Source organism: Triticum urartu, chromosome 5A, assembly GCF_056163025.1.
Source record: "Triticum urartu cultivar PI428250 chromosome 5A, HENAU_Tu73, whole genome shotgun sequence".
Taxonomy (NCBI): Eukaryota; Viridiplantae; Streptophyta; class Magnoliopsida; order Poales; family Poaceae; genus Triticum; species Triticum urartu.
The window spans coordinates 627161255-627186885 of NC_141877.1; the positions used below are offsets into that span (position 1 = coordinate 627161255).

The 25631-nt window shown below is 45.5% G+C and overlaps 1 protein-coding gene across 1 annotated transcript; it reads left to right on the plus strand.

Annotated features, from left to right (window-relative positions):
• Positions 1-771: 771 nt before the first annotated feature.
• Positions 772-25255, plus strand: LOC147973529 (uncharacterized). Its single transcript, XM_087524707.1, has 2 exons — positions 772-1668; positions 25016-25255. Exons 1-2 carry the CDS (start codon positions 772-774, stop codon positions 25253-25255), a joined length of 1137 nt encoding a protein of 378 aa, XP_087380833.1.
• Positions 25256-25631: the final 376 nt, after the last annotated feature.

Here is a 25631-nt window from a genome sequence, read left to right on the forward strand (position 1 = left end):
TAACCGAGTTATCGGCAACTGGCAGGACCCATATGGTTGTCGCTTTATTGTATGCAATGCAATCGCCCTGTAATGCTTTAATTTATCACTAAGCAGTAGCGATAGTCGTAGAAGCATAAGATTGGCGAGACGGCAACGATGCTACAATGGAGATCAAGGCGTCACGCCAGTGACGATGGTGATCATGATGGTGCTTCGGAGATGGAGATCACAAGCACAAGATGATGATGGCCATATCATATCACTTATATTGATTGCATGTGATGTTTATATTTTATGCATCTTATCTTGCTTTGATTGACGGTAGCATTATAAGATGATCTCTCACTAAATTTCAAGATAAAAGTGTTCTCCCTGAGTATGCATCATTGCCAAAGTTTGTCGTGCCCAGACACCACATGATGATCGGGTGTTATAAGCTCTACGTCCATCTACAACAGGTGCAAGCCAGTTTTGCACACGCAGAATACTCGGGTTAAACTTGACGAGCCTAGCATATGCAGATATGGCCTCGGAACACTGAGACCGAAAGGTCGAGCGCGAATCATATAGTAGATATGATCAACATAGTGATGTTCACCATTGAAAGCTACTCCATTTCACGTGATGATCGGTTATGGTTTAGTTGATTTGGATCACGTGATCACTTAGAGGATTAGAGGGATGTCTTTCTAAGTGGGAGTTCTTAAGTAATATGATTAATTGAACTTAAATTTATCATGAACTTAGTACCTGATAGTATCTTGCTTGTCTATGTTTGATTGTAGATAGATGGCCCGTGATGTTGTTCCGTTGAATTTTAATGCGTTCCTTGAGAAAGCAAAGTTGAAAGATGATGGTAGCAATTACACGGACTGGGTCCGTAACTTGAGGATTATCCTCATTGCTGCACAGAAGAGTTACGTCCTGGAAGCACCGCTGGGTGTACCACCTGCGCCAGCAACTGCAAACATTGTGAATGTCTGGCAGTCGCGTGTTGATCACTACTCGATAGTTCAGTGTGCCATGCTTTACGGCTTAGAACCAGGACTTCAACGACGTTTTGAACGTCATGGAGCATATGAGATGTTCCAGGAGTTGAAGTTAATATTTCAAAAGAATGCCCGGTTTGAGAGATATGAAGTCTCCAATAAATTCTATAGCTGCAAGATGAAGGAGAATAGCTCTGTCAGTGAGCATATACTCAAGATGGCTGGGTATTGTAATCACTTGATTCAACTGGGAGTTAATCTTCTGGATGATAGCATCATTAACAGAATTCTCCAATCACTTCCACCTAGCTACAAGAGCTTCGTGATGAACTATAATATGCAAGGGATGGATAAGATAATTCCCGAGCTCTTAGCAATGCTAAAGGCTGTGGAGGTAGAAATCAAGAAGGAGCATGAAGTGTTGATGGTCAACAAGACCACTAGTTTCAAGAAAAAGGGCAAAGGGAAGAAGAAGGGGAACTTCAAGAAGAACAGCAAGCAAGTTGCTGCTCAGGAGAAGAAACCCAAGTCTGGACCTAAGCCTGAAACTGAGTGCTTCTACTGTAAGCCGACTGGTCACTGGAAGCGGAACTGCCCCAAGTATTTGGCGGATAAGAAGGATGGCAAGGTGAACAAAGGTATATGTGATATACATGTTATTGATGTGTACCTTACTAGAGCTCGCAGTAGCACCTGGGTATTTGATACTGGTTCTGTTGCAAATATTTGTAACTCGAAATAGGGACTACAGATTAAGCGAACACTGGCCAAGGACGAGGTGACGATGCGCGTGGGAAACGGTTCCAAAGTCGATGTGATCGCGGTCGGCACGCTACCTCTACATCTACCTTCGGGATTAGTATTAGACCTAAATAATTGTTATTTGGTGCCAGCGTTGAGCATGAACATTATATCTGGATCTTGTTTGATGCGAGACGATTATTCATTTTAATCAGAGAATAATGGTTCTTCTATTTATATGAGTAATATCTTTTATGGGCATGCACCCTTGAAGAGTGGTATATTTTTGATGAATCTCAATAGTGGTGATACACATATTCATAATGTTGAAGCCAAAAGATGCAAAGTTGATAATTATAGTGCAACTAATTTGTGGCACTACCGTTTAAGTCATATCGGTGTAAAGCGCATGAAGAAACTCCATACTGATGGACTTTTGGAACCACTTGATTATGAACCACTTGGTACTTGCGAACCGTGCCTCATGGGCAAGATGACTAAAACGCCGTTCTCCGGTACTATGAAGAGAGAAACAGATTTGTTGGAAATCATACATACAGATGTATGTGGTCCGATGAATGTTGAGGCTCATGGCAGATATCGTTATTTTCTCACCTTCACAGATAATTTAAGCAGATATGGGTATATCTACTTAATGAAGCATAAGTCTGAAACATTTGAAAAGTTCAAAGAATTTCAGAGTGAAGTTGAAAATCATCGTAACAAGAAAATAAAGTTTCTACGATCTGATCTGCAGGAGAATATTTGAGTTACGAGTTTGGTCTACATTTGAAACAATGCGGAATAGTTTCGCAACTCACGCCACCCGGAACACCACAGCGTAATGGTGTGTCCGAACGTCGTAATCGTACTTTACTAGATATGGTGCGATCTATGATGTCTCTTACTGATTTACCGCTATCGTTTTGGGGTTATGTTTTAGAGACGGCCGCATTCACGTTAAATAGGGCACCATCGAAATCCGTTGAGACGACGCCTTATGAACTATGGTTTGGCAAGAAACCAAAGTTGTCGTTTCTGAAAGTTTGGGGTTGCGATGCTTATGTGAAAACGCCTCAACCTGATAAGCTCGAACCCAAATCGGAGAAATGTGTCTTCATAGGATACCCAAAGGAGACTGTTGGGTGCACCTTCTATCACAGATCCGAAGGCAAGACATTCGTTGCTAAGAATGGATCCTTTCTAGAGAAGTAGTTTCTCTCGAAAGAAGTGAGTGGGAGGAAAGTAGAACTTGATGAGGTAACAGTACCTGCTCCCTTATTGGAAAGTAGTTCATCACAGAAACCGGTTTCTGTGACACCTACACCAATTACTGAGGAAGTTAATGATGATGATCATGAAACTTCAGATCAAGTTGTTACTGAACCTCGTAGATCAACCAGAGTGAGATCATGATGAACCTACGAACTATGAAGAAGCGATGGTGAGCCCAGATTCCGCAAAAATGGCTTGAGGCCATGAAATCTGAGATGGGATCCATGTATGAGAACAAAGTGTGGACTTTGCTTGACTTGCCCGATGATCGGCAAGCAATTGAGAACAAATGGATCTTCAAGAAGAAGACTGACGCTGACGGTAATGTTACTGTCTACAAAGCTCGACTTGTTGCGAAAGGTTTTCAACAAGTTCAAGGGATTGACTATGATGAGACCTTCTCACCTGTAGCGATGCTTAAGTCTGTCCGAATCATGTTAGTGATTGCCGCATTTTATGATTATGAAATTTGGCAGATGGATGTCTGATACGTCTCCGTCGTATCTACTTTTCCAAACACTTTTGCCCTTGTTTTGGACTCTAACTTGTATGATTTGAATGGAACTAACCCGGACTGACGTTGTTTTCAGCAGAATTGCCATGGTGTTGTTTTATGTGCAGAAAACAAATATTCTCGGAATGACCTGAAACTCCACGGAACATCTTAGAAAAATCAATAAAAAATCCTCGCCAAAGATGAAGACCAGGGGGCCCACACCCTTCTCACGAGGGTGGGGGCGCCCCCCCCCCCCTAGGGCGTGCCCCCTACCTCGTGGGGCCCCTGGAAACCCTCCGACGCCAACTCCAACTCTATATATTTGCTTTCGGAGAGAAAAAATCAGAGAGAAGAAATCATCGCGTTTTACGATACGGAGCCGCCGCCAAGCCCTAAAACCTCTCGGGAGGGCTGATCTGGAGTCCGTTCGAGGCTCCGGAGAGGGGGATTCATCACCGTCGTCATCATCAACCATCCTCCATTACCAATTTCATGATGCTCACTGCCGTGCGTGAGTAATTCCATCGTAGGCTTGCTGGACGGTGATGGGTTGGATGAGATTTATCATGTAATCGAGTTAGTTTTGTTAGGGTTTGATCCCTAGTATCCATTATGTTCTGAGATTGATGTTGCTATGACTTTGCTATGCTTAATGCTTGTCACTAGGGCCCGAGTGCCATGATTTTAGATCTGAACCTATTATGTTTTCATGAATATATGTGAGTTCTTGATCCTATCTTGCAAGTCTATAGTCACCTACTATGTGTTATGATCCGGCAACCCCGAAGTGACAATAATCGGGACCACTCCTGGTGATAACTGAGGGGGTCCTAGATTAGGGGGTGTCCGGATAGCCGGACTATACCTTCGGCCGGACTCCTGGACTATGAAGATACAAGATCGAAGACTCTGTCCCGTGTCCGGAAGGGACTTTCCTTGGCGTGGAAGGCAAGCTTGGCGATGCGGATATTTAGATCTCCTACCATTGTAACTGACTCTATGTAACCCTAACCCTATCCGGTGTCTATATAAACCGGAGGGTTTTAGTTCGTAGGACAACATACACATCAACAATCATACCGTAGGCTAGCTTCTAGGGTTTAGCCTCCTCGATCTCGTGGTAGATCTACTCTTGTACTACCCATATCATCAATATTAATCAAGCAGGACGTAGGGTTTTACCTCCATCGAGAGGGCCCGAACCTGGGTAAAACTTCGTGTCCCTTGCCTCCTGTTACCATCCAGCCTAGACGCACAGTTCGGGACCCCCTACCCGAGATCCGCCGGTTTTGACACCGACATTGGTGCTTTCATTGAGAGTTCCTCTGTGCCATCACCGTCAGGCTCGATGGCTCCTACGATCATCGATAGCGATGCAGCCTAGGGTGGGACCTTCCTCCCCGGACAGATCTTCGTCTTCGGCAGTTTCGCACTACAGGCCAATTCACTTGGCCACTTGGAGTAGATCGAAAGCTACGCCCCTGGCCGTCAGGTAAGATTCGGAAGTTTAAACTACATGGCTGACATCCGCAGGGACTTGATCCTCGACAGATTCGAGCCACTGCCGAGCGCGCCGCACTATCCCGACGAGCATGATCTAGCTCTGCCGCCGAACAGTGCCCTAGAGGCCGCACCCGCATCGGCTTCGATCCTTAATTCGAAGCCAACTGCGCCGATCGAGGATGGGCGGTTGGACGCCGCCTTGGGGGCTACGATCCCAACGGCGATTGAGCCGAACACCAGCCCCGCACTCTGCGAGACTCGTGACTCCAAGGAGCCGGACTCCTTTCCGGACTCTAAACCCTCTGCGCCCCGGCCAATCGAATCCGATTGGGCGCCGATCATGGAGTTTACTGCCGCGGACATATTTCAGCACTCGCCTTTTGGCGATATTCTGAAGTCACTGAAGTCTCTTTCTTTATCAAGAGAGCCCTGGCCGGACTACGGCCAGCAAGGTTGGGATTCGGACGATGAAGAAATTCAAAGCCCACCCACCACCCACTTTGTAGCCACTGTCGACGACTTAACCGACATGCTCGACTTCGACTCCAAAGACATTGATGGTATGGATGCCGATGAAGGAGATGATGAAGAACCAGCGCCTACTAGGCCCTGGAAAGCCACCTCGTCGTATGACATATACATAGTAGACACCCCAAAAGAGGGAGACGGCGATGGAACAACGGAGGATGACCCCTCCAAGAAACAGCCTAAGCGCTGACGTCAGCGGCGCCGCTCAAAATCCCGCCAAAACAAACACGGTGATTCCAGCACGGGAGATAATAATACTCCGGAAAGCGCCAAAGAAAACCCCCTCCAGCAAGATTTAGCACAGGAGGATGGAGAAACCAGCCCTCATGAGAGAGCGGCAGACAGAGAGGTCGAGGACGATAATTATATGCCTCCCTCCAAAGACGAGGCAAGCCTCGACGACGACGAATTCGTCGTGCCAGAGGATCCCGTCGAGCAAGAGCGTTTATAACGCATGCTTATGGCCACGGCAAGAAGCCTCAAGAAAAAACAGCAACAGCTTAAAGCTGATCAAGATTTGCTAGTCGGCAGATGGACTGAAGTCCTTGCGGCCGAAGAGCATAAACTCGAATGCCCCTCCAAGAGCTACCCAAAGCGTAGGTTGCTACCCCAATTAGAGGAGGAAGCACTTGATGCGGCCGACCGGCCACCTCGTGGCCACGACAGAGAGGCATCTCGGCCCTCCACTCAAGCCGCACCCCGTACCAAGGCACGGGACTATGCGCCAGACCTACGAGACATGTTGGAGGACAAGGCTAGACAAACAAGATCGATCTACGGATCGCGTGGTCGCCCCACGGCTCGAGACGACATCCGTCACGCCGGCCACAAATTCTGCAGGGCCGAACACAATAGACGAAGCTCATTGGAGCTACGTCATGATATAGCCCAGTACAGAGGCGCCGCACACCCACTCTGCTTCACAGACGAAATAATGGATCATCAAATCCCCGAGGGTTTCAAACCCGTAAACATCGAATCATATGATGGAACAACAGACCCTGGGGTTTAGATTGAGGACTATATCCTTCATATCCATATGGCTCGAGGAGATGATCTCCACGCAATCAAATACTTACCCCTCAAGCTCAAAGGGCCAGCTCGTCACTGGCTCAAAGGCCTCCCCGAAAGCTCCATTGGAAGTTGGGAAGAGCTCAAAGACGCCTTTCGGGCAAATTTTCAAGGGACTTATGTCCGACCTCCGGATGCGGATGATCTGAGCCATATAACTCAGCAGCCTGGAGAGTCAGCCCGAAAGCTTTGGAATAGGTTTCTTACTAAAAAGAACCAGATTGTCGACTGTCTGGACACCGAAGCCTTAGCGGCTTTCAAGCATAGCGTTCGTGACGAATGGCTCCCAGACACCTCGGCCAAAATAAGCCGAGAACGATGGCCGCATTAACAAACCTCATGACCCGCTTTTGCGCGGGTGAGGACAGCTGGCTAGCCAGATGCAGCACCAGCGACCCCAGTACATCGGAAGTTAGAGATGGAAACGGGAAATCACGGCGCAACAGCAATAACAAACGCCGGAATAAAGAAAACAGCATGAAGGGCACGGCAGTAAACGCCGGATTCAAAAGCTCTCGGCCAGGTCAAAAGCCGCCCACTAAAGGCACCAGGGATGAACTGTCCAGCCTCAACAAAATTCTGGACCAAGTATGTCAGATCCACAGTACCCCGGGTAAACCTGCTAATCATACCCACAGAGAATGTTGGGTCTTCAAGCAGTCTGGCAAGCTCAACACCGTACACAAAGTGGAGGACACACCAAGTGAAGACGAGGACGAGCCCCCCAAGCAAGACACGGGGGAACAAAAGAAATTCCCACCAGAAGTCAAAACAGTAAACGTACTACACATGATCAAGGGAAAAAACAATGCGGCACCCCCAGGAAAATATACCCAAGTGCCTGTCACCTTGAAGTCCTGCCAATGGTCGTCTCAACCGATCACTTTCGACCATCATGATTACTCAGCAAGTATCCGACACGCAGGATGGGCTGCCTTGGTATTAGACCCAGTAATTGGTGGATATCACTTCACACGAGTCTTGATGGACGGCGGCAGCAGCCTAAACCTAATATACCAGGATACAATCCGCGGGATGGGGTTAGACCCAACACAAATTCGCCATAGCAATACTACCTTTAAAGGAGTAATATCAGGCCCAGGGGCTCGTTGTACGGGCTCCCTCCTACTACAAGTTATATTCGGCTCCCCCCATAACTTCCGTCGCGAGCATTTAACTTTCCACATCACTCCGTTTCAAAGTGGCTATCAAGCACTGCTAGGACGTGAAGCTTTCGCTCGCTTTAATGCAATACCACACCACGCCTCCCTCACACTCAATATGCCCGGTCCACGTGGCATCATTACAGTGCACGGAGATATCAAGCGCTCTTTGCGCGCCGAAGAGAGTGAGGCTGCCTTGGCAGCCGAACATTAAAGACGTCCGGACCAGCGATCGAGTCCGGCGCCGCTATTTACACCGAATAGGTGATCACACCCCTATTCATCAATACAAGGGGCTCAACACGCGCAGACAAGTGGCAAATTCTTATCATCTTCAATTATACATGGTTTTTAAAAAAACTATCTTTTTGCACGACAACTCTTTCACTTAACTTCCTCTCTTTTACAGACGATCATTGTGCTACACCCGTCCAGGATACGGCACAACGAAGACACAGGCACAGACGTGCAGCAGGGACCCGCTCAAAGGATTCTTTTTAGATTAAGACCCTGCGTAAACCTTTTTTACTGTCTCTTGTTGATACATATCCAACGTTGTGAAGGATGCTGACGTCTTGGCATGTGGCCACGCCAGAACAATGCACGTACCTGGACACAAGGGGCTTCTTACAAAGGCCATTATTTAGGCCCGGTTTATACCACAAAGACCGAATACCTAAGGGAGTGTTCGACGTTGCGAGTTTGGCCCTATATGCATCAGCTCCGATTTATTGTCTTTGGTCAAATGTTGGGTTTGCCCGGCTCCTGTGTTTTGGTGCCTTACGTTCCGCTTTACCGGCTAAGGTAGCACCAGGAGAACTACTGTGATTGTGCCCTGGTTCATCCGGATGAGCACCTCAGTAGAGAAAGCCGAAAACTGACTGTCATGATATAGCGTGAGACTGGTCAACCACTCGATGACCTGTGGGAATGTTAGAATTCCTCCGCCTTAACGAAGGGCCCTTTTCTGGCCAGGCATATACGCACCCCGAGATCGGGAGAGTGCGGAGCCACCAGGGGCTATCTAGTAGCCCCACTGTCAAACTCCTATGGCTAACTGAAAGTGTTAAAGCATTATAGTCCGGTTGCCTCGCTCGCTCCGCTATCACCTCCTTAATAGGACCAAGATGTTGGGTTAAGTCTGAACGCGTGTTTTTGCTAGCACCTCCGCATTATATGCATGGGGGTTGAAGCCGACGACTGCAATCTTTCAGGTTATACACACGTGTACAAAAATGGCCGCCCAGGAGGCATCATATTACTTTCAGGCAAAAGTATAAAAATAGCCTTATAAAACTCTATAAAAGCATTTCGCCTACAATGAGATTACATGTCACTCAAACATAATAATTTTTGAGCACTGGGTCTCTGCCAAACGGGCACCCTCAAGAACTTCTTCAAAGTAGTGCTCAGCAGCCTTTCGACCTATGGCCGAATCCCGCGCTGCAACATTGGTAGCATCCATCTCCGCCCAGTATGCCTTGACACGGGCAAAGGCCATCCGTGCGCCCTTTATGCACGCCAACCTCTTCATCGCATCAATGTGCGGCATCACATCGAGTAACTGCTGCACCAAGCTGAAATAGCTGTTCGGTTTTGACCCTTCCGGCCATAACTGATCCACAACAGACCTCATGGAGAGTCTGGAAAACCTATTTAGTTCGGCCCATTCGGCTAATTGGTCAGTCAATGAAAGTGGACGCTCGGGAGTATGGAATTGTCTCCAAAACAGCTGGTCTACTCCACGGTCCGTCTGACCCTGGAAGTACTTGGCCGCATCGGCAGCGCTCGCCGCCAAATCCATATACACATCCTCCGAGCTCCATAGCTGATCCAGGGGGCATACCATGGATCTCCGAACTTCCTCCGCAACATAAAGGATTTCCCAGCTACAATATCCTTGGCTTCCCGCAGCTCCTCCTTCTTTGCCCTCATAGCAGAGCGGAGGTCCTTCCTCGTCGCAGCAGCCTTCTCAAGGTCCGATGCCTTCGCCTGGTTTTCCTTTTCAAGAACCCGGCAATGGTCGGTGGCGGCTTTTAATTCTATAGCCATCTTGGCCATCTTATCTCGGCTCTCGCCATGTGCGGCCTTCTCGGCTTGCAACTCTTTGGCCGCCTTTAAAGCAGCCGCATTACCCAACCTCGCTTGTTCCTTGGCTCGGGCAAGTTCTGCCCGCAAGGCTTCAACATTGGCAGCCCCATCTGCAGTCACAACATATTAAAGATACTGGCATCATGCTACTCTCCCTATGTGACGTTCACCAGATAATGACACTTACCCTGTGCCTCGTCAAGCCTTTTGTTAACAAGCTCGATGTCGGCGTCTACCGCATCTAACTGCCGTTCTAAATGGGCAAAGTCGCTAGTCTGGCAAGCCACCGGAGCTTCCATCACCTGCACATCGAGGCAGTATGGTTATTACCTGGGAATATGATCCTCTGTTCGTCGTCGTTTCCGGCGACAACCAGAGTCTCAGGGGCTACTATCTACACAGGGCACACCTAGTATGTGCAGGACTATCATACATTATTTTACGTACCTCAAACCCTGTCGGTAGACTCATAAAAGCTTTATGCAATCCGCTTTCGGCGGACGAGATTCTCTCCATCACCGTATTCATCAGCACACGGTGTTCATCTGAGATGGCCGCTCGCCCCACCAACTCCCTCAGAACATCCGACCGCACACTAGACGGTGTCGGACTCGTTTGTCTGCTCTCTTCGGGAGCCGGACACTGGGAACTTCGGGGGTCGACAGGATTATCTTCTGGCCTCACCGGACTCGGAGAGGCCCTCCGCGATGACACTTCAGGGTCGCCTGCTTTCGAAGCGGAGGAGTCCGGAGGGGGCGTTTCGCTCTCCATCATCTCTGGAAGAAGATCCCCCGAAGACGAGCTCATTTGAGAGGGGCTAAGGCCCGAACTGCAAAGATACATGCAGCGGTTATCTTCTCAGAAGAAAAGATGACATATCTGTACTATTAAGGTATTTTGGGCCACTTACGACTCGTGGGAGAATTGATCCCCTCGCAGACTTTGTGCGGCAATGGCGCCCCCCGAGGTAGGACCCTTTGTGGGAGACTTCTTCCCTCATTTGGAAGTTTCGGCTTCCGAATCCCCGGGCGTAGTCCTTTTCCTCTTCTGGTCATCTTCCTTCATGGAGACGCTCGTTCCCTCGGCTGGAATGGGCAGCGTTGAGGGCCCGCGTCCGCCCGTATTACCATCCATAGTATTTTACTTTAAAGGCTCCAGGCAGGGTGCGGTCTGGAGCATCTTCTCCAATACCGGATTTTCCAAACCCTCAGGGAGGGGGGCCGAACACCGAATCAACTTCGCCTTTGTTAGCCAGTCCTGGTCAAAAAGCGAACTCTCAGAAATAACTTCGTAACAAAGGAGAGATAGTATGTTCGGCCGGAAGATGCCTTACCTGTTCGGCGGCGCGGTTGCTACTCAGGCCCGCGTCCTCGGTGATTTCCGGACACTCCACCTGAGGTCCGAAGAACGACTTGTACATCTCCTCGTGCGTCAGGCCGAGGAAATTTTGAATGGCGCGCGGTCCCTTGGGATTAAACTCCCACAAGCGAAGAGGCCGACGTTTGCAAGGCTGGACTTGGCGAACTAGCATAACTTGTGCTACCGCAACCAAACTGAAATCTCCATTAAAGAGATCTTGAATGCGGCCCTGCAGTATAGGCACGTCCTTGGCCGGACCCCAGCTCAATCCTCTGCTAATCCATGACATCAGTTGTGGTAGAGGGCCCGGGCGGAAGACAGGGGCGGCCGCCCACTTGGCACTTCTAGGAGCCGTGATGTAGAACCACTCCTGTTGCCACAATTCAGACACCTCTGGAATGGAACCTTTGGGCCATGCAGCTCCCGTCATCTTGCATATTGAGGCACCTTCACACTCCGCATATTGCCCCTCGATCATCTTCGGTTTTACTTAAAAGGTCTTGAGCCATAGGCCAAAGTGAGGGGTAACCCGGACGAAGGCCTCGCACACGACAATAAATGTCGTGATATGAAGAAAGGAGTCCGGAGCTAGATCATGGAAATCTAGCCTGTAGTAAAACATCAAGCCCCTAACAAAAGGATCCAGTGCAAGGCCTAGACCTCGGAGGAAGTGGGAGACGAACACGACGCTCTCGTTGGGTTCGGGGGAGGGGACGGCCTGCCCCCGGGGAGGCAGCCGTTGCAGAATCTCGGCGGTCAGATATCTGGCCTCCCTCAACTTTTTGACGTCTTCTTCCGTGACAGAAGAAGGCGCCCATCGGCCTTGAAGGCTAGATCCGGACATGACTGAAGGTTCGGAGCACCTGACCTGAACTTTGGGCGTTTGAGCTTGAGGTGGGGGAAGGATTCGATTGAGCACAGGAGGGAAAAATAAAAGGCCTCGTCCCTTTATAAAGAGGGTGGATATCGAGCGTCCTCCCCGTGTCCGTTTGGACTTGCCTATGATCTAGGAGTCCTAGAAGCGGTTGGGTTACCCACGCCCGTATTGATGAGAATCCCGGAATAACGGGACACGATCTCTGCTTTAACAAGACATGCCAAGGAAACCGCCTCGCATAACGCGCTGAGATGGGATAGTAAAATGGTTCGAATAAAAGCTTGGCCGTGGTGTGATGTCACACTATAGAATACGTCAGCAGATTAGATTTGTGTAAATATTATTCTCTCTATGGCAATATGTGGAAACTTATTTTGCAGACCCGGACACTATCTTTGTGTTCGAAATCTTCTATGAAGTACTTGGAGGAGGAACCCGCCTTGCAATGCCGAAGACAATCTGCGCGCCGGACTCGTCGTCATTGAAGCCTGGTTCAGGGGCTATTGAGGGAGTCCTGGATTAGGGGGTGTCCGGATAGCCGGACTATACCTTCGGTCGGACTCCTGGACTATGAAGATACAAGACCGAAGACTCCGTCTCGTGTCCGGAAGGGACTTTCCTTGGCGTGGAAGGCAAGCTTGGCGATGCGGATATTTAGATCTCCTACCATTGTAACCGACTCTATGTAACCCTAACCCTATCCGGTGTCTATATAAACCGGAGGGTTTTAGTTCGTAGGACAACATACACATCAACAATCATACCGTAGGCTAGCTTCTAGGGTTTAGCCTCCTCGATCTCGTGGTAGATCTACTCTTGTACTACCCATATCATCAATATTAATCAAGCAGGACGTAGGGTTTTACCTCCATCGAGAGGGCCCGAACCTGGGTAAAACTTCGTGTCCCTTGCCTCCTGTTACCATCCAGCCTAGACGCATAGTTCGGGACCCCCTACCCGAGATCCACCGGTTTTGACACCGATAATGACCATAGTTTGAGGAGTTCATGTATTCACTATGTGCTAATGCTTTGTTTCAGTTCTCTATTAAAAGGAGGCCTTAATATCCCTTAGTTTCCAATAGGACCCCACTGCCACGGGAGGGTAGGACAAAAGATGTCATGCAAGTTCTTTTCCATAAGCACTTATGACTATATACGGAATACATGCCTACATTACATTGACGAATTGGAGCTAGTTCTGTGTCACCCTATGTTATGACTGTTACATGATGAACCACATCCGGCATAATTATCCATCACTGATCCAGTGCCTACGAGTTTTCCATATACTGGTTTACGCTTATTTACTTTTCCGCTGCTACTGTTACAATCACTACAAAATACCAAAAACATTACTTTTGTTGTCTTTACTTTTGTTGCCGCTACCACCACTATCATATTACTTTGCTACTAAACACTTTGCTGCAGATACTAAGTTTCCAGGTGTGGTTGAATTGACAACTCAGCTGCTAATACTTGAGAATATTCTTTGGCTCCCCTTGTGTCGAATCAATAAATTTGGGTTGAATACTATACCCTCGAAAGCTGTTGCCATCCCCTATACTTGTGGGTTATCAAGACTAATTTCCGGCGCCGTTGCCGGGGAGCATAGCTCTATTCTTTGAATCACTTGGGATTTATATCTGCTGGACACTAGGAAGAACTTGAGAGATCCAAAAACCAAGATCTATCCCTCAACTACGAGGGGAGGTAAGGAACTGCCATCTAGCTCTGCACTTGATTCACCTTCTGTTATGAGTAAGTTTGCGACACCTACATCTGCTTCTGCTATTCGTTCTGATATGTCGCATGTTATTGATGATGCCACTTCTGCTATGCATGATACTTATGATGAAACTGCTTCTATGCCTGATACTACTGTGCCCCTTGGTGAATTTCTTGATGAAAAAATTGCTAGGGCTAGAGAAAAAGAAATTATTGAATCTGAATACGATGATGATAGTGATGATGAAAATATGCCTGTTATTCCTGAGGGTTATCTTTTTGATATGGAATCTTCTGCCGCTATTTTAGCTTGCAGAGATAGATATGAGCTTAAGAGGTTATTAATTAAATGGAACAAAGAATCACTTAGAGATAAAATGAAACCCGACCCTGCTTTTGCTACTTCACCTATATGTGTTCCTGATAAGGATTATGAATTCTCTGTTGATCCTGATATAATTACTTTGGTTGAATCTAATCCGTTTTATGGCTATGAATCTGAAACTGTTGTGGCACATCTTACTAAGTTAAATGATATAGTTGCCCTGTTTACTAATGATGAGAGATCGCGTTACTTTTATATACTCAAAATATTTCCGTTCTCATTAAAGGGTGATGCTAAGATATGGTTTAATTCTCTTGATCCTGGTTGTGTGCGTAGTCCCCAGGATATGATTTATTACTTCTCTGCTAAATATTTCCCTGCTCGTAAGAAACAAGTTGCTTTGAGGGAAATATACAACTTCGTGCAAATTAAAGAAGAGAGTCTCCCACAAGCTTGGGGGAGGCTTCTCAAGTTACTTAATGCTTTGCCTGATCATCCTCTTAAGAAACCCGAAATACTTGATATCTTTTATAATGGACTAACCGATGCTTCCAGAGATTACCTGGATAGTTGTGCTGGTTCTCTTTTCAGGGAAAGAACACCGGATGAAGCCTAAATTCTATTGAATAATATGTTGACAAATGAAAATAATTGGGCACCTCTTGAGCCAGCTCCTAAGCCAGCTCCTGAGCCAACTCCTGCTCCAATTACTGAACCTATTCCTAAACCAACTCCAAAGAAGAGAGGTGTTCTATTTCTCAGTCCCGAAGATATGCAAGAGGCAAAGAAATCTATGAAAGAAGAAGGTATTAAAGCTGAAGACGTTAAGAATTTACCTCCTATTGAAGAAATACATGGTCTTAATATACCGCCTGTTGAAGAAACATATGATCTCAATTCTTTATTTACTGAAGAACCTCCTGATCCCGATATCCCGACACAGGTAGTAAAGGTAAATTATCTCTATAGATTTCATGAAGGTGATATCCCTCACTATAAGCCTGCTAGGCAATGCTTTGATGAGTTTGATAATTTTATTGTTAAACAAGAAAATTTCAATGCTTATTTTGGTAGACAATTGAAATATGATTCCGATATGCTTAAATACTTGGGTGATTATATGGCTAATATTAAAGGTGAACTTAAAATTGTTGGCAAACATGCTTCTATGGTTACCACTCAAGTAGAACAAGTACTTAAGGCTAAAAAAGAAGTGCTTAATGAAATGAATAGTAAGAAAAATGATTATGTTGTTAGAGTGGCTACTAGAACTGGTAGAATGACTCAGGAACCTTTGTATCCTGAAGGCCACCCTAAGAGAATCGAGCAAGATTCTCAAAGAAATAATATTGATGTTCCTAGTTCTTCTAAAAAGAAGAAGAAGAAAAATGATAGAACTGTGCAAACTTCTAGTGAACCTATTGCTGAACCACCTGATAATCCAAATGATATTTCTATGTCTGATGCTGAAACACAATCTGGTAATGAACATGAACCTAGTAAAAATATTAATGATGATGTTCATGATGATGCTCAACCTAGTAATGATAATGATGTAGAAATTGAACCTGATGTTGATCTTGATAACCCATAATCAAAGAATCAATGTTATGATAAAAGAGACTTTGTTGCTAGGAAACATGGTAAAGAAAGGGAACCTTGGGTTCAGAAACCCATGCCCTTTCCTCCGAAACCATCCAAGAAAAAGGATGAAGAGGATTTGGAGTGATTTGCTGAAATGATTAGGCCTATCTTTTTGCGTATGCGATTAACTGATGTGCTCAAAACAAATCCTTATGCTAAATATATGAAGGATATCATTACTAATAAAAGAAGATACCAGAAGCTGAAATTTCCACCATGCTTGCTAATTATACGTTTAAGGGTGGAATACCAAAGAAACTTGGAGACCCCGGAGTACCTACTATACCTTGGTCCATTAAAAGAAATTATATTAAAACTGCTTTATGTGATCTTGGAGCCGGTGTTAGTGTTATGCCTCTCTCTTTATATCGTAGACTTGACTTGAATAAGCTGACACCTACTGAAATATCTTTGCAAATGGCTGATAAATCAACTGCTATACCTGTCAGTATTTGTGAGGATGTGCCTGTTGTGGTTGCAAACGTTACTATTTTATATTTTAACGGACTTTGTTATACTTGATATTCCCGAGGATGATAGTATGTCTATTATTCTTGGAAGACCTTTTCTTAATACTGCAGGGGCTGTTATTGATTGCAACAAAGGCAATGTCACTTTTCATGTTAATGGTAATGAGCATACGGTACACTTTCCGAGGAAACAACCTCAAGTTCATAGTATCAACTTTATTGGAAAAATTCCATCGATTATGTGCATATCCCCGTTGAGGTAACTTAGTGTTATTCGAAATTTCTCCAGTTTCATGATTATCGGAATGAGTTTGTTAACAAGACTTGATCAACCTTGTTAGTGGATTCTTTTTTATGAGCATGATATGGATGAAACTAGAAGCACAAACTTCTGTACCCCACTTTTACTTTCTGTTATTTATATCAAATAAAGTAAAAATAGTATTTTCTGTCTGTTTCCTGACTTATCCGTGCAATATAAAAATATCTCGAAAATAAAAGTCCTCAGAATTACAAGCCAATTTAATATGATTTTTTCGGGGAATATTTGAGGATTTACTGTGCAAAAATTACCGCGGGAGGAGCTGCCACCTGGCCACGAGGGTGGTGGGCGCCCCCCCTCTAGGGCGCGCCCCTGCCTCGTGGGCCCACGGTGGCCCTCCTCCACTTATCCCAACACCCATCTTCTCCCTCTATCTCACACAAACCCAAAAAACCAACTCAAGCACGAGTTCCAGCCACTTTTGCTGTGATTTTCGATCTCCTTGCTCAAAGCACCTCTCGCAAAACTGCTTGGGGAGATTGTTCCTTGGTATGTGACTCCTCCATTGGTCCAATTAGTTTTTGTTCTAGTGCTTTATTCTTTGCAAATTTGTGCTGCATAGGTGACCATGTTCTTGAGCTTGCATGTCAAATTTATATGGTTCTAAGTAGTTCTAATGCTTGATATAGGCTCTAGGCACTTATAGGAGTAGTTGCTATTAGTTTTATTGAAGTTGGTTCACTTTTGTTTGAAGTTACTAAGAATTTCAGATTATTTCAGAAAAATAATGAGGAGATTTTTGAGGGGCTCATCGAGCCAAAGCTCGAAGGAAAAGGCACTGAAGCCTAAGTACAATTTGCCACGCACCGCGGAGATTCGGGCGTGTGAATGGCCTTCTGAAGATTTCTTGAGAGTAGCCGGTATCTATGAAGATTTTCATGAATTGGTTCACAATGCAGGCCTCACCGCTTTCCTCCACGACCAATGCGATCAGTATCTCTTACTCACAAATACTTTTGTGCAAAACTTTCATTTTCATTCTAGGAACTCACCACCTACGGTGGAGTTTCATTTATATGATGAGCATAAGGAGATGTCACTTTATGATTTTTCTCGAATTTGTTTAATCCCTTTTGAGGGCAAGACAGAAGAACCACATCATGATGATGTGGCTGGGTTTATTGATACTATCGTTGTAGGAGAAACTAGAAAGGTTTCCGATGCACGAATCACTAGCATACATTTTCCTGTTTTATGTTACTTTGCATTATTTGCTAGTCATTGTTTAATTGGATGCAGAAACAGTGGAAACCTTAGTATCCCTGATATAATTATTCTGCACCATGGTTTATACAGTGATAACACTTTTAGTATGGGCGGTATTAATGCTAGACGGTTAAGTATGAACCGTACTAAGGGTCCCATCTTTGGAGGCGTCTATGCCACACGCCTAGCTGCACATTTTAACATACCTATTAGGCATGCTGAGAAGGAAGAAAAGGTGTTGCCCGGTCTTTATCTAGATCATAAAAGTATGGTGGCACATGATTTTATTGTTAAGAATAGGGCAGGAGAGCTTAAATATCAATTGTTCTTTAACAAACATCATCCTGAGACTATTATCCTGCCTGCTCCTTCTTTGTTTAATTTTGTAGGACCCTACCTCGTTACGCGGGCTGCCGTCCAAGCTTACAAGAATCCTGCACCAGCCCCGGAACAGGAACCACAAGATGAGCCTCCACGACAATCTGTTTATTCTTGGGATCCAGAGATGACTGTCAGCCAGTGGCAGTCAGAGTCTTCTTATTCATCACAGTATGATCCCAACTATTCCTCCTCATCACAGTACGACCCCAACAACTATTATTATGGATATCCGCCAGGCCAGCCATGGCCATAGACCAACTTAGGCCAAAAGCCTAAGCTTGGGGGGTACGTATTTCTCACCGACATTACATTTATGTTCACACACACTCATTGCTAGATGTCGGTGCTCATACTTTTTCATTGTAATATCCATGCTAGTTTATTTTCTTTTTCCTGCTTTCTTCTTGTGTGTCTGTTAAACCTTAAGAAAAAACAAAAAAAATTAGTAGTCGTTTATTTTTCTGCTGTAGTAGTAATAATTAAAAAGAAAACCCAAAAATATTTCCCGTTCTTCTTTTGCTTGTTGGGAGCTTTCCCGTGTAAATAGTTTTATTTCTTTTCTTTTCTTTGGGGGTCAGTAGGAGAAGACCATAATTAAATTGTTGAAGTGGCTCTTATATGCATTACTGTTGATTTAACCAAGAGCCCATATTGCTTTGTCTTCTCCTGTTTATTGAATGCTCACAGATTCCAGCTTAGTCCAATGCACGTACACTCTTATTATTATTCACACCGTTCGATCGTGCAAGTGAAAGGCAATTATGATGATATATGATGGACTGACTGAGATGAGAAAAGCTGGTATGAACTTGACCTCTTTTGTTTTTGTAAATATGATGAGTCCCTCGTTATTGATTCAGCTTATTATGAATAAACATGTTTGCAATGACAATTAGAGATCATAGTTGCTTGTGCCATGCTTGATTAGCTATGAGTTATAATGATTTATCTTGTGTGCCAACATGCTATTGAGATGATTATGATGTGGTATGATGAGGTGGTATCCTCTTTTGAATGATTTAAGTGACTTGACTTGGCACATGTTCACGCATGTAGTTGAAACAAAATCAACATAGCCTTCACGATATTTGTGTTCATGGTGGATTATATCCTACTCATGCTTGCATCTAATGTTTATTAATTTTAATGCATGTACATGGCTGTTGTCGCTCTCTAGTTGGTCGCTTCCCAGTCTTTTGCTAGCCTTCACTTGTACTAAGCAGGAATACTGCTTGTGCATCCAATCCCTTAAACCCCAAAGTTATTCCAGATGAGTCCACTATACCTTCCTATATGCGGTATCTACCTGCCGTTCCAAGTAAATTTGTATGTGCCAAACTCTAAACCTTCAAATAAACATTCTGTTTTGTATGCTCGAATAGCTCATGTATCAACCGAGGTTGTCCTTATCTTCCGTGTTAGGCGGGTTATTCTCAAGAGGAGTGGACTCCGCTCCTCACTCACGAGAAAATGGCTGGTCACCGGGATGTCCGGTCCCATGCTTTATGCAAACTAAATCAAAATTAATTGTAAACAAAACTCCCCCTGGGACCTGATGTATGTTGGAGGCACTCGTTGTTTCGAGCAAGCCATGGATTGATGCTTGTTGGTGGAGGGGAGTATAAACTTTACCATTCTATTTGGGAACCGCCTATAATGTGTTTAGCATGGAAGATATCGCCATCTCTTAGTTGTTACGTTGACAATAAAAGTATACCGCTCAAAATACAATTTATCTCTATTTCAAAACTGAGCTCTGGCACCTCTACAAATCCCTGCTTCCCTCTGTGAAGGGCCTATCCATTTACTTTTATGTTGAGTCATCACCCTCTTATTAAAAAGCACTAGCTGGAGAGCACAACCGTCATTTGCATTCATCACTGTTAATTTATATTGGGTATGACTATGATTGGATCTCTTTTACCATGAATTACAATGTCTAGTCAGTCCTTGATCTTTAAAGGTGCTCTGCATTTATGTTTTGCGGTCTCGGAAAGGGCTAGCGAGATACCATCTTGTTATATCATATTATGATTGTTTTGAGAAAGTGTTGTCATCTGAGATTTATTATTATGACTTGCTAGTTGATTATGCTATTGATATGAGTAATTATGAGACCTGAGAATTATTGCAAATGTGGTTAGTTATGATCTATGCTGAAAACTTGAATGCTGGCTTGACATAGTTACAACAACAAGAGCAAACAGAGTTTGTAAAAGTTTTTCTTTCTTTCTTTCAGTTTGTCAACTGAATTGCTTGAGGACAAGCAAGGGTTTAAGCTTGGGGGAGTTGATACGTCTTCGTCGTATCTACTTCTCCAAACACTTTTGCCCTTGTTTTGGACTCTAACTTGTATGATTTGAATGGAACTAACCCGGACTGACGCTGTTTTTAGCAGAATTGCCATGGTGTTGTTTTATGTGCAGAAAACAAATATTCTCGGAATGACCTGAAACTCCACGGAACATCTTAGAAAAAACAATAAAAAATCCTCGCCAAAGATGAAGACCAGGGGGCCCACACCCTTCTCACGAGGGTGGGGGGCGCCCCCCCCCCCCCCAGGGCATGCCCCCTTCCTCATGGGCCCCCTGGAAACCCTCCAACGCCAACTCCAACTCTATATATTTGCTTTCGGAGAGAAAAAAACAGAGAGAAGAAATCATCACGTTTTACGATACGGAGCCGCCGCCAAGCCCTAAAACCTCTCGGGAGGGCTGATCTGGAGTCCGTTCGGGGCTCCGGAGAGGGGGATTCGTCGCCGTCGTCATTATCAACCATCCTCCATCACCAATTTCATGATGCTCACCGCCGTGCGTGAGTAATTCCATCATAGGCTTGCTGGACGGTGATAGGTTGGATGAGATTTATCATGTAATCGAGTTAGTTTTGTTAGGGTTTGATCCCTAGTATCCATTATGTTCTGAGATTGATGTTGCTATGACTTTGCTATGCTTAATGCTTGTCACTAGGGCCCGAGTGCCATGATTTCAGATCTGAACCTATTATGTTTTCATGAATATATGTGAGTTCTTGATCCTATCTTGCAAGTCTATAGTCACCTACTATGTGTTATGATCCGGCAACCCCGAAGTGACAATAATCGGGACCACTCCCGGTGATGACCATAGTTTGAGGAGTTCATGTATTCACTATGTGCTAATGCTTTGTTCCGGTTCTCTATTAAAAGGAGGCCTTAATATCCCTTAGTTTCCAATAGGACCCCGCTGCCACGGGAGGGTAGGACAAAAGATGTCATGCAAGTTCTTTTCCATAAGCACTTATGACTATATACGGAATACATGCCTACATTACATTGATGAATTGGAGCTAGTTCTGTGTCACCCTATGTTATGACTGTTACATGATGAACCGCATCCGGCATAATTATCCATCACTGATCCAGTGCCTACGAGTTTTCCATATACTGGTTTACGCTTATTTACTTTTCCGCTGCTACTGTTACAATCACTACAAAATACCAAAAACATTACTTTTGTTGTCTTTACTTTTGTTGCCGCTACCACCACTATCATATTACTTTGCTACTAAACACTTTGCTGCAGATACTAAGTTTCCAGGTGTGGTTGAATTGACAACTCAGCTGCTAATACTTGAGAATATTCTTTGGCTCCCCTTGTGTCGAATCAATAAATTTGGGTTGAATACTCTACCCTCGAAAGCTGTTGCGATCCCCTATACTTGTGGGTTATCAATGTCAAAACTGCATTCCTAAATGGATTTCTGGAAGAAGAGTTGTATATGATGCAACCGGAAGGTTTTGTCGATCCAAAGGGAGCTAACAAAGTGTGCAAGCTCCAGCGATCCATTTATGGATTGGTGCAAGCCTCTCGGAGTTGGAATAAACGCTTTGATAGTGTGATCAAAGCATTTGGTTTTGTACAGACTTTTGGAGAATTCTATATTTACAAGAAAGTGAGTGGGAGCTCTGTAGCATTTCTGATATTATATGTGGATGACATATTACTGATTGGAAATGATATAGAATTTCTGGATAGCATAAAGGGATACTTGAATAAGAGTTTTTCAATGAAAGACCTCGGTGAAGCTGCTTACATATTGGGCATTAAGATCTATAGAGATAGATCAAGACGCTTAATTGGACTTTCACAAAGCACATACCTTGACAAAGTTTTGAAGAAGTTCAAAATGGATCAAGCAAAGAAAGGGTTCTTGCCTGTGTTACAAGGTGTGAAGTTGAGTAAGACTCAATGCCCGACCACTGCAGAAGATGGAGAGAAAATGAAAGATGTTCCCTATGCTTCAGCCATAAGCTCTATCATGTATGCAATGCTGTGTACCAGACCTGATGTGTGCCTTGCTATAAGTCTAGCAGGGAGGTACCAAAGTAATCCAGGAATGGATCAGTGGACAGCGGTCAAGAACATCCTGAAGTACCTGAAAAGGACTAAGGATATGTTTCTCGTTTATGGAGGTGACAAAGAGCTCATCGTAAATGGTTACGTTGATGCAAGCTTTGACACTGATCCAGACGATTCTAAATCGCAAACCGGATACGTGTTTACATTGAACGGTGGAGCTGTCAGTTGATGCAGTTCTAAACAAAGCGACGTGGCGGGATCTACATGTGAAGCGGAGTACATAGCTGCTTTGGAAGCAGCAAATGAAGGAGTCTGGATGAAGGAGTTCATATCCGATCTAGGTGTCATACCTAGTGCATCGGGTCCAATGAAAATCTTTTGTGACAATACTGGAGCAATTGCCTTAGCTAAGGAATCCAGATTTCACAAGAGAACCAAGCACATCAAGAGACGATTCAATTCCATCCGGGATCTAGTCCAGGTGGGAGACATAGAAATTTGCAAGATACATATGGATCTGAATGTTGCAGACCCGTTGACTAAGCCTCTTCCACGAGCAAAACATGATCAGCACCAAGGCTCCATGGGTGTTAGAATCATTACTGTGTAATCTAGATTATTGACTCTAGTGCAAGTGGGAGACTGAAGGAAATATGCCCTAGAGGCAATAATAAAGTTATTATTTATTTCCTTATATCATGATAAATGTTTATTATTCATGCTAGAATTGTATTAACCGGAAACATAATACATGTGTGAATACATAGACAAACAGAGTGTCACTAGTATGCCTCTACTTGACTAGCTCGCTGATCAAATATGGTTAAGTTTCCTAGCCATTGACATGGGTTGTCATTTGATTAACGGGATCACATCATTAGGAGAATGATGTGATTGACATGACCCATTCCGTTAGCTTATCACACGATCGTTTAGTATGTTGCTATTGCTTTCTTCATGACTTATACATGTTCCTATAACTATGAGATTATGCAACTCCCGTTTACCGTAGGAACACTTTGTGTGCTACCAAATGTCACAACATAACTGGGTGATTATAAATGTGCTCTACAGGTGTCTCCGAAGGTACTTGTTGGGTTGGCGTATTCCGAGATTAGGATTTGTCACTCCGATTGTCGGAGAGGTATCTCTGGGCCCTCTCGGTAATGCACATCACTTAAGCCTTGCAAGCATTGCAACTAATGAGTTAGTTGTGGGATGATGTATTACGGAACGAGTAAAGAGACTTGCCGGTAACGAGATTGAACTAGGTATTGAGATACCGACGATCGAATCTCGGGCAAATAACATACCGATGACAAAGGGAACAACGTATGTTGTTATGCGGTCTGACCGATAAAGATCTTCGTAGAATATGTGGGAGCCAATATGAGCATCCAGGTTCCACTATTGGTTATTGACCGGAGACGTGTCTCGGTCATGTCTACATAGTTCTCGAACCCATAGGGTCCGCACGCTTAACGTTACGATGACAGTAATATTATGAGTTTATATGTTTTGATGTACCGAAGGTTGTTCGGAGTCCCGAATGTGATCACGGACATGACGAGGAATCTCGAAATGGTCGAGACATGAAGGTTGATATATTGGAAGCCTATGTTTGGATATCGGAAGTGTTCCGGGTGAAATCGGGATTTTTTCGGAGTACCGGGAGGTTACCGGAACCCCCCGGGAACTTAATGGGCCTTAGTGGGCCTTGGTGGAAGAGAGGAGAGGAGGCCAGGGCAGGGCCGCGTGCCCCTCCCCCCTAGTCCGAATAGGACAAGGAGAGGGGGGCGGCGCCCCCCCTTTCCTTCCTCCCCTCCACCTCTTCCCCCTCTCTCTCCTAGTCCAACATGGAAAAGGGGGGAGTCCGGTAGGAGTAGGACTCCTCCCGGCACGCCTCCTCCCTGGCCGGCCGCACCTCCCCCTTGCTCCTTTATATACGGGGGCAGGGGGCACCCCAGAGACACAACAATTGATCATTGATCTCTTAGCCGTGTGCGGTGCCCCCCTCCACCATAGTCCTCCTCGATAATACTGTAGCGGTGCTTAGGCGAAGCCCTGCGTCGGTAGAACATCAACATCATCACCACGCCGTCGTGCTGACGAAACTCTCCCTCAACACTCGGCTAGATCGGAGTTCGAGGGACGTCATCGGGCTGAACGTGTGCTGAACTCGGAGATGCCGTACGTTCGGTACTTGATCGGTCGGATCGTGAAGACCTACGACTACATCAACCGTGTTGTGACAACGCTTCCGCTTTCGCTCTACGAGGGTACGTGGACAACACTCTCCCCTCTCGTTGCTGTGCATCACCATGATCTCGCGTGTGCGTAGAATTTTTTTTAAAATTACTACGTTCCCCAACAGCCACAATGTCTTCTTGGACGCAGGGGCCTCCTGCCACTGCAAGATCTGACGCGTCGAGCCCGCCCCAGTGTCCGCAGCACCCAGCGCGTCCGGAGCCATCTTCGCCGCTGAGAGCCCCAACCCAGAAACCATCGGCCTCTCCCCCTGAAAGGTCGAGGTGACCGACCTCGGGCTTTCTGCCATGGCACGGCAGGGGCGGGAGCTAGCAAAGGATGGGGCGGGAAAGGGGGAGCCGACCACCGGCGAGGAGCCGAGGGAGGACGCCGCAGCTGGAGAGGCACACGGCGGGGAAGTGGACGCCGCTGCCGGAGAGGCACACGGCGGGGAAGTGGACGCCGGCGTCGGAGTGACGCACGGCGGGGACGCGCGCTGGCGCTCTCTTGCGCCTTAAATATAACCATAGACTAAGTAGATGTGAAATTGGGGATGAATGAATCACACACGTACATGCGGCAGGTAGGCATCATGTCGTCATCAAGAACATGGATGCGATCACGGAGGCAAAGGATGCGATTACGGAGGCAAGTCACCAAATGCAGGTAACGTTTTCTGTTTACAGCATATAAATAGGTGATGGACAAAAAAATGACGAAGCAAACACCTCCATGGGTACATTTCAGTTCATTCACGTTTCTTTCCTCTGGACTGCTGGCTTTTTTTTTTGGTGTGTGTGTGTGTGTGTGTGTGTGTGTGTGTGTGTGTGTGTGTGTGTGTGTGTGTGTGTGTGTGGAGAACAAGCTGGGCTGCTGGCTGCAAACTGCAAAATA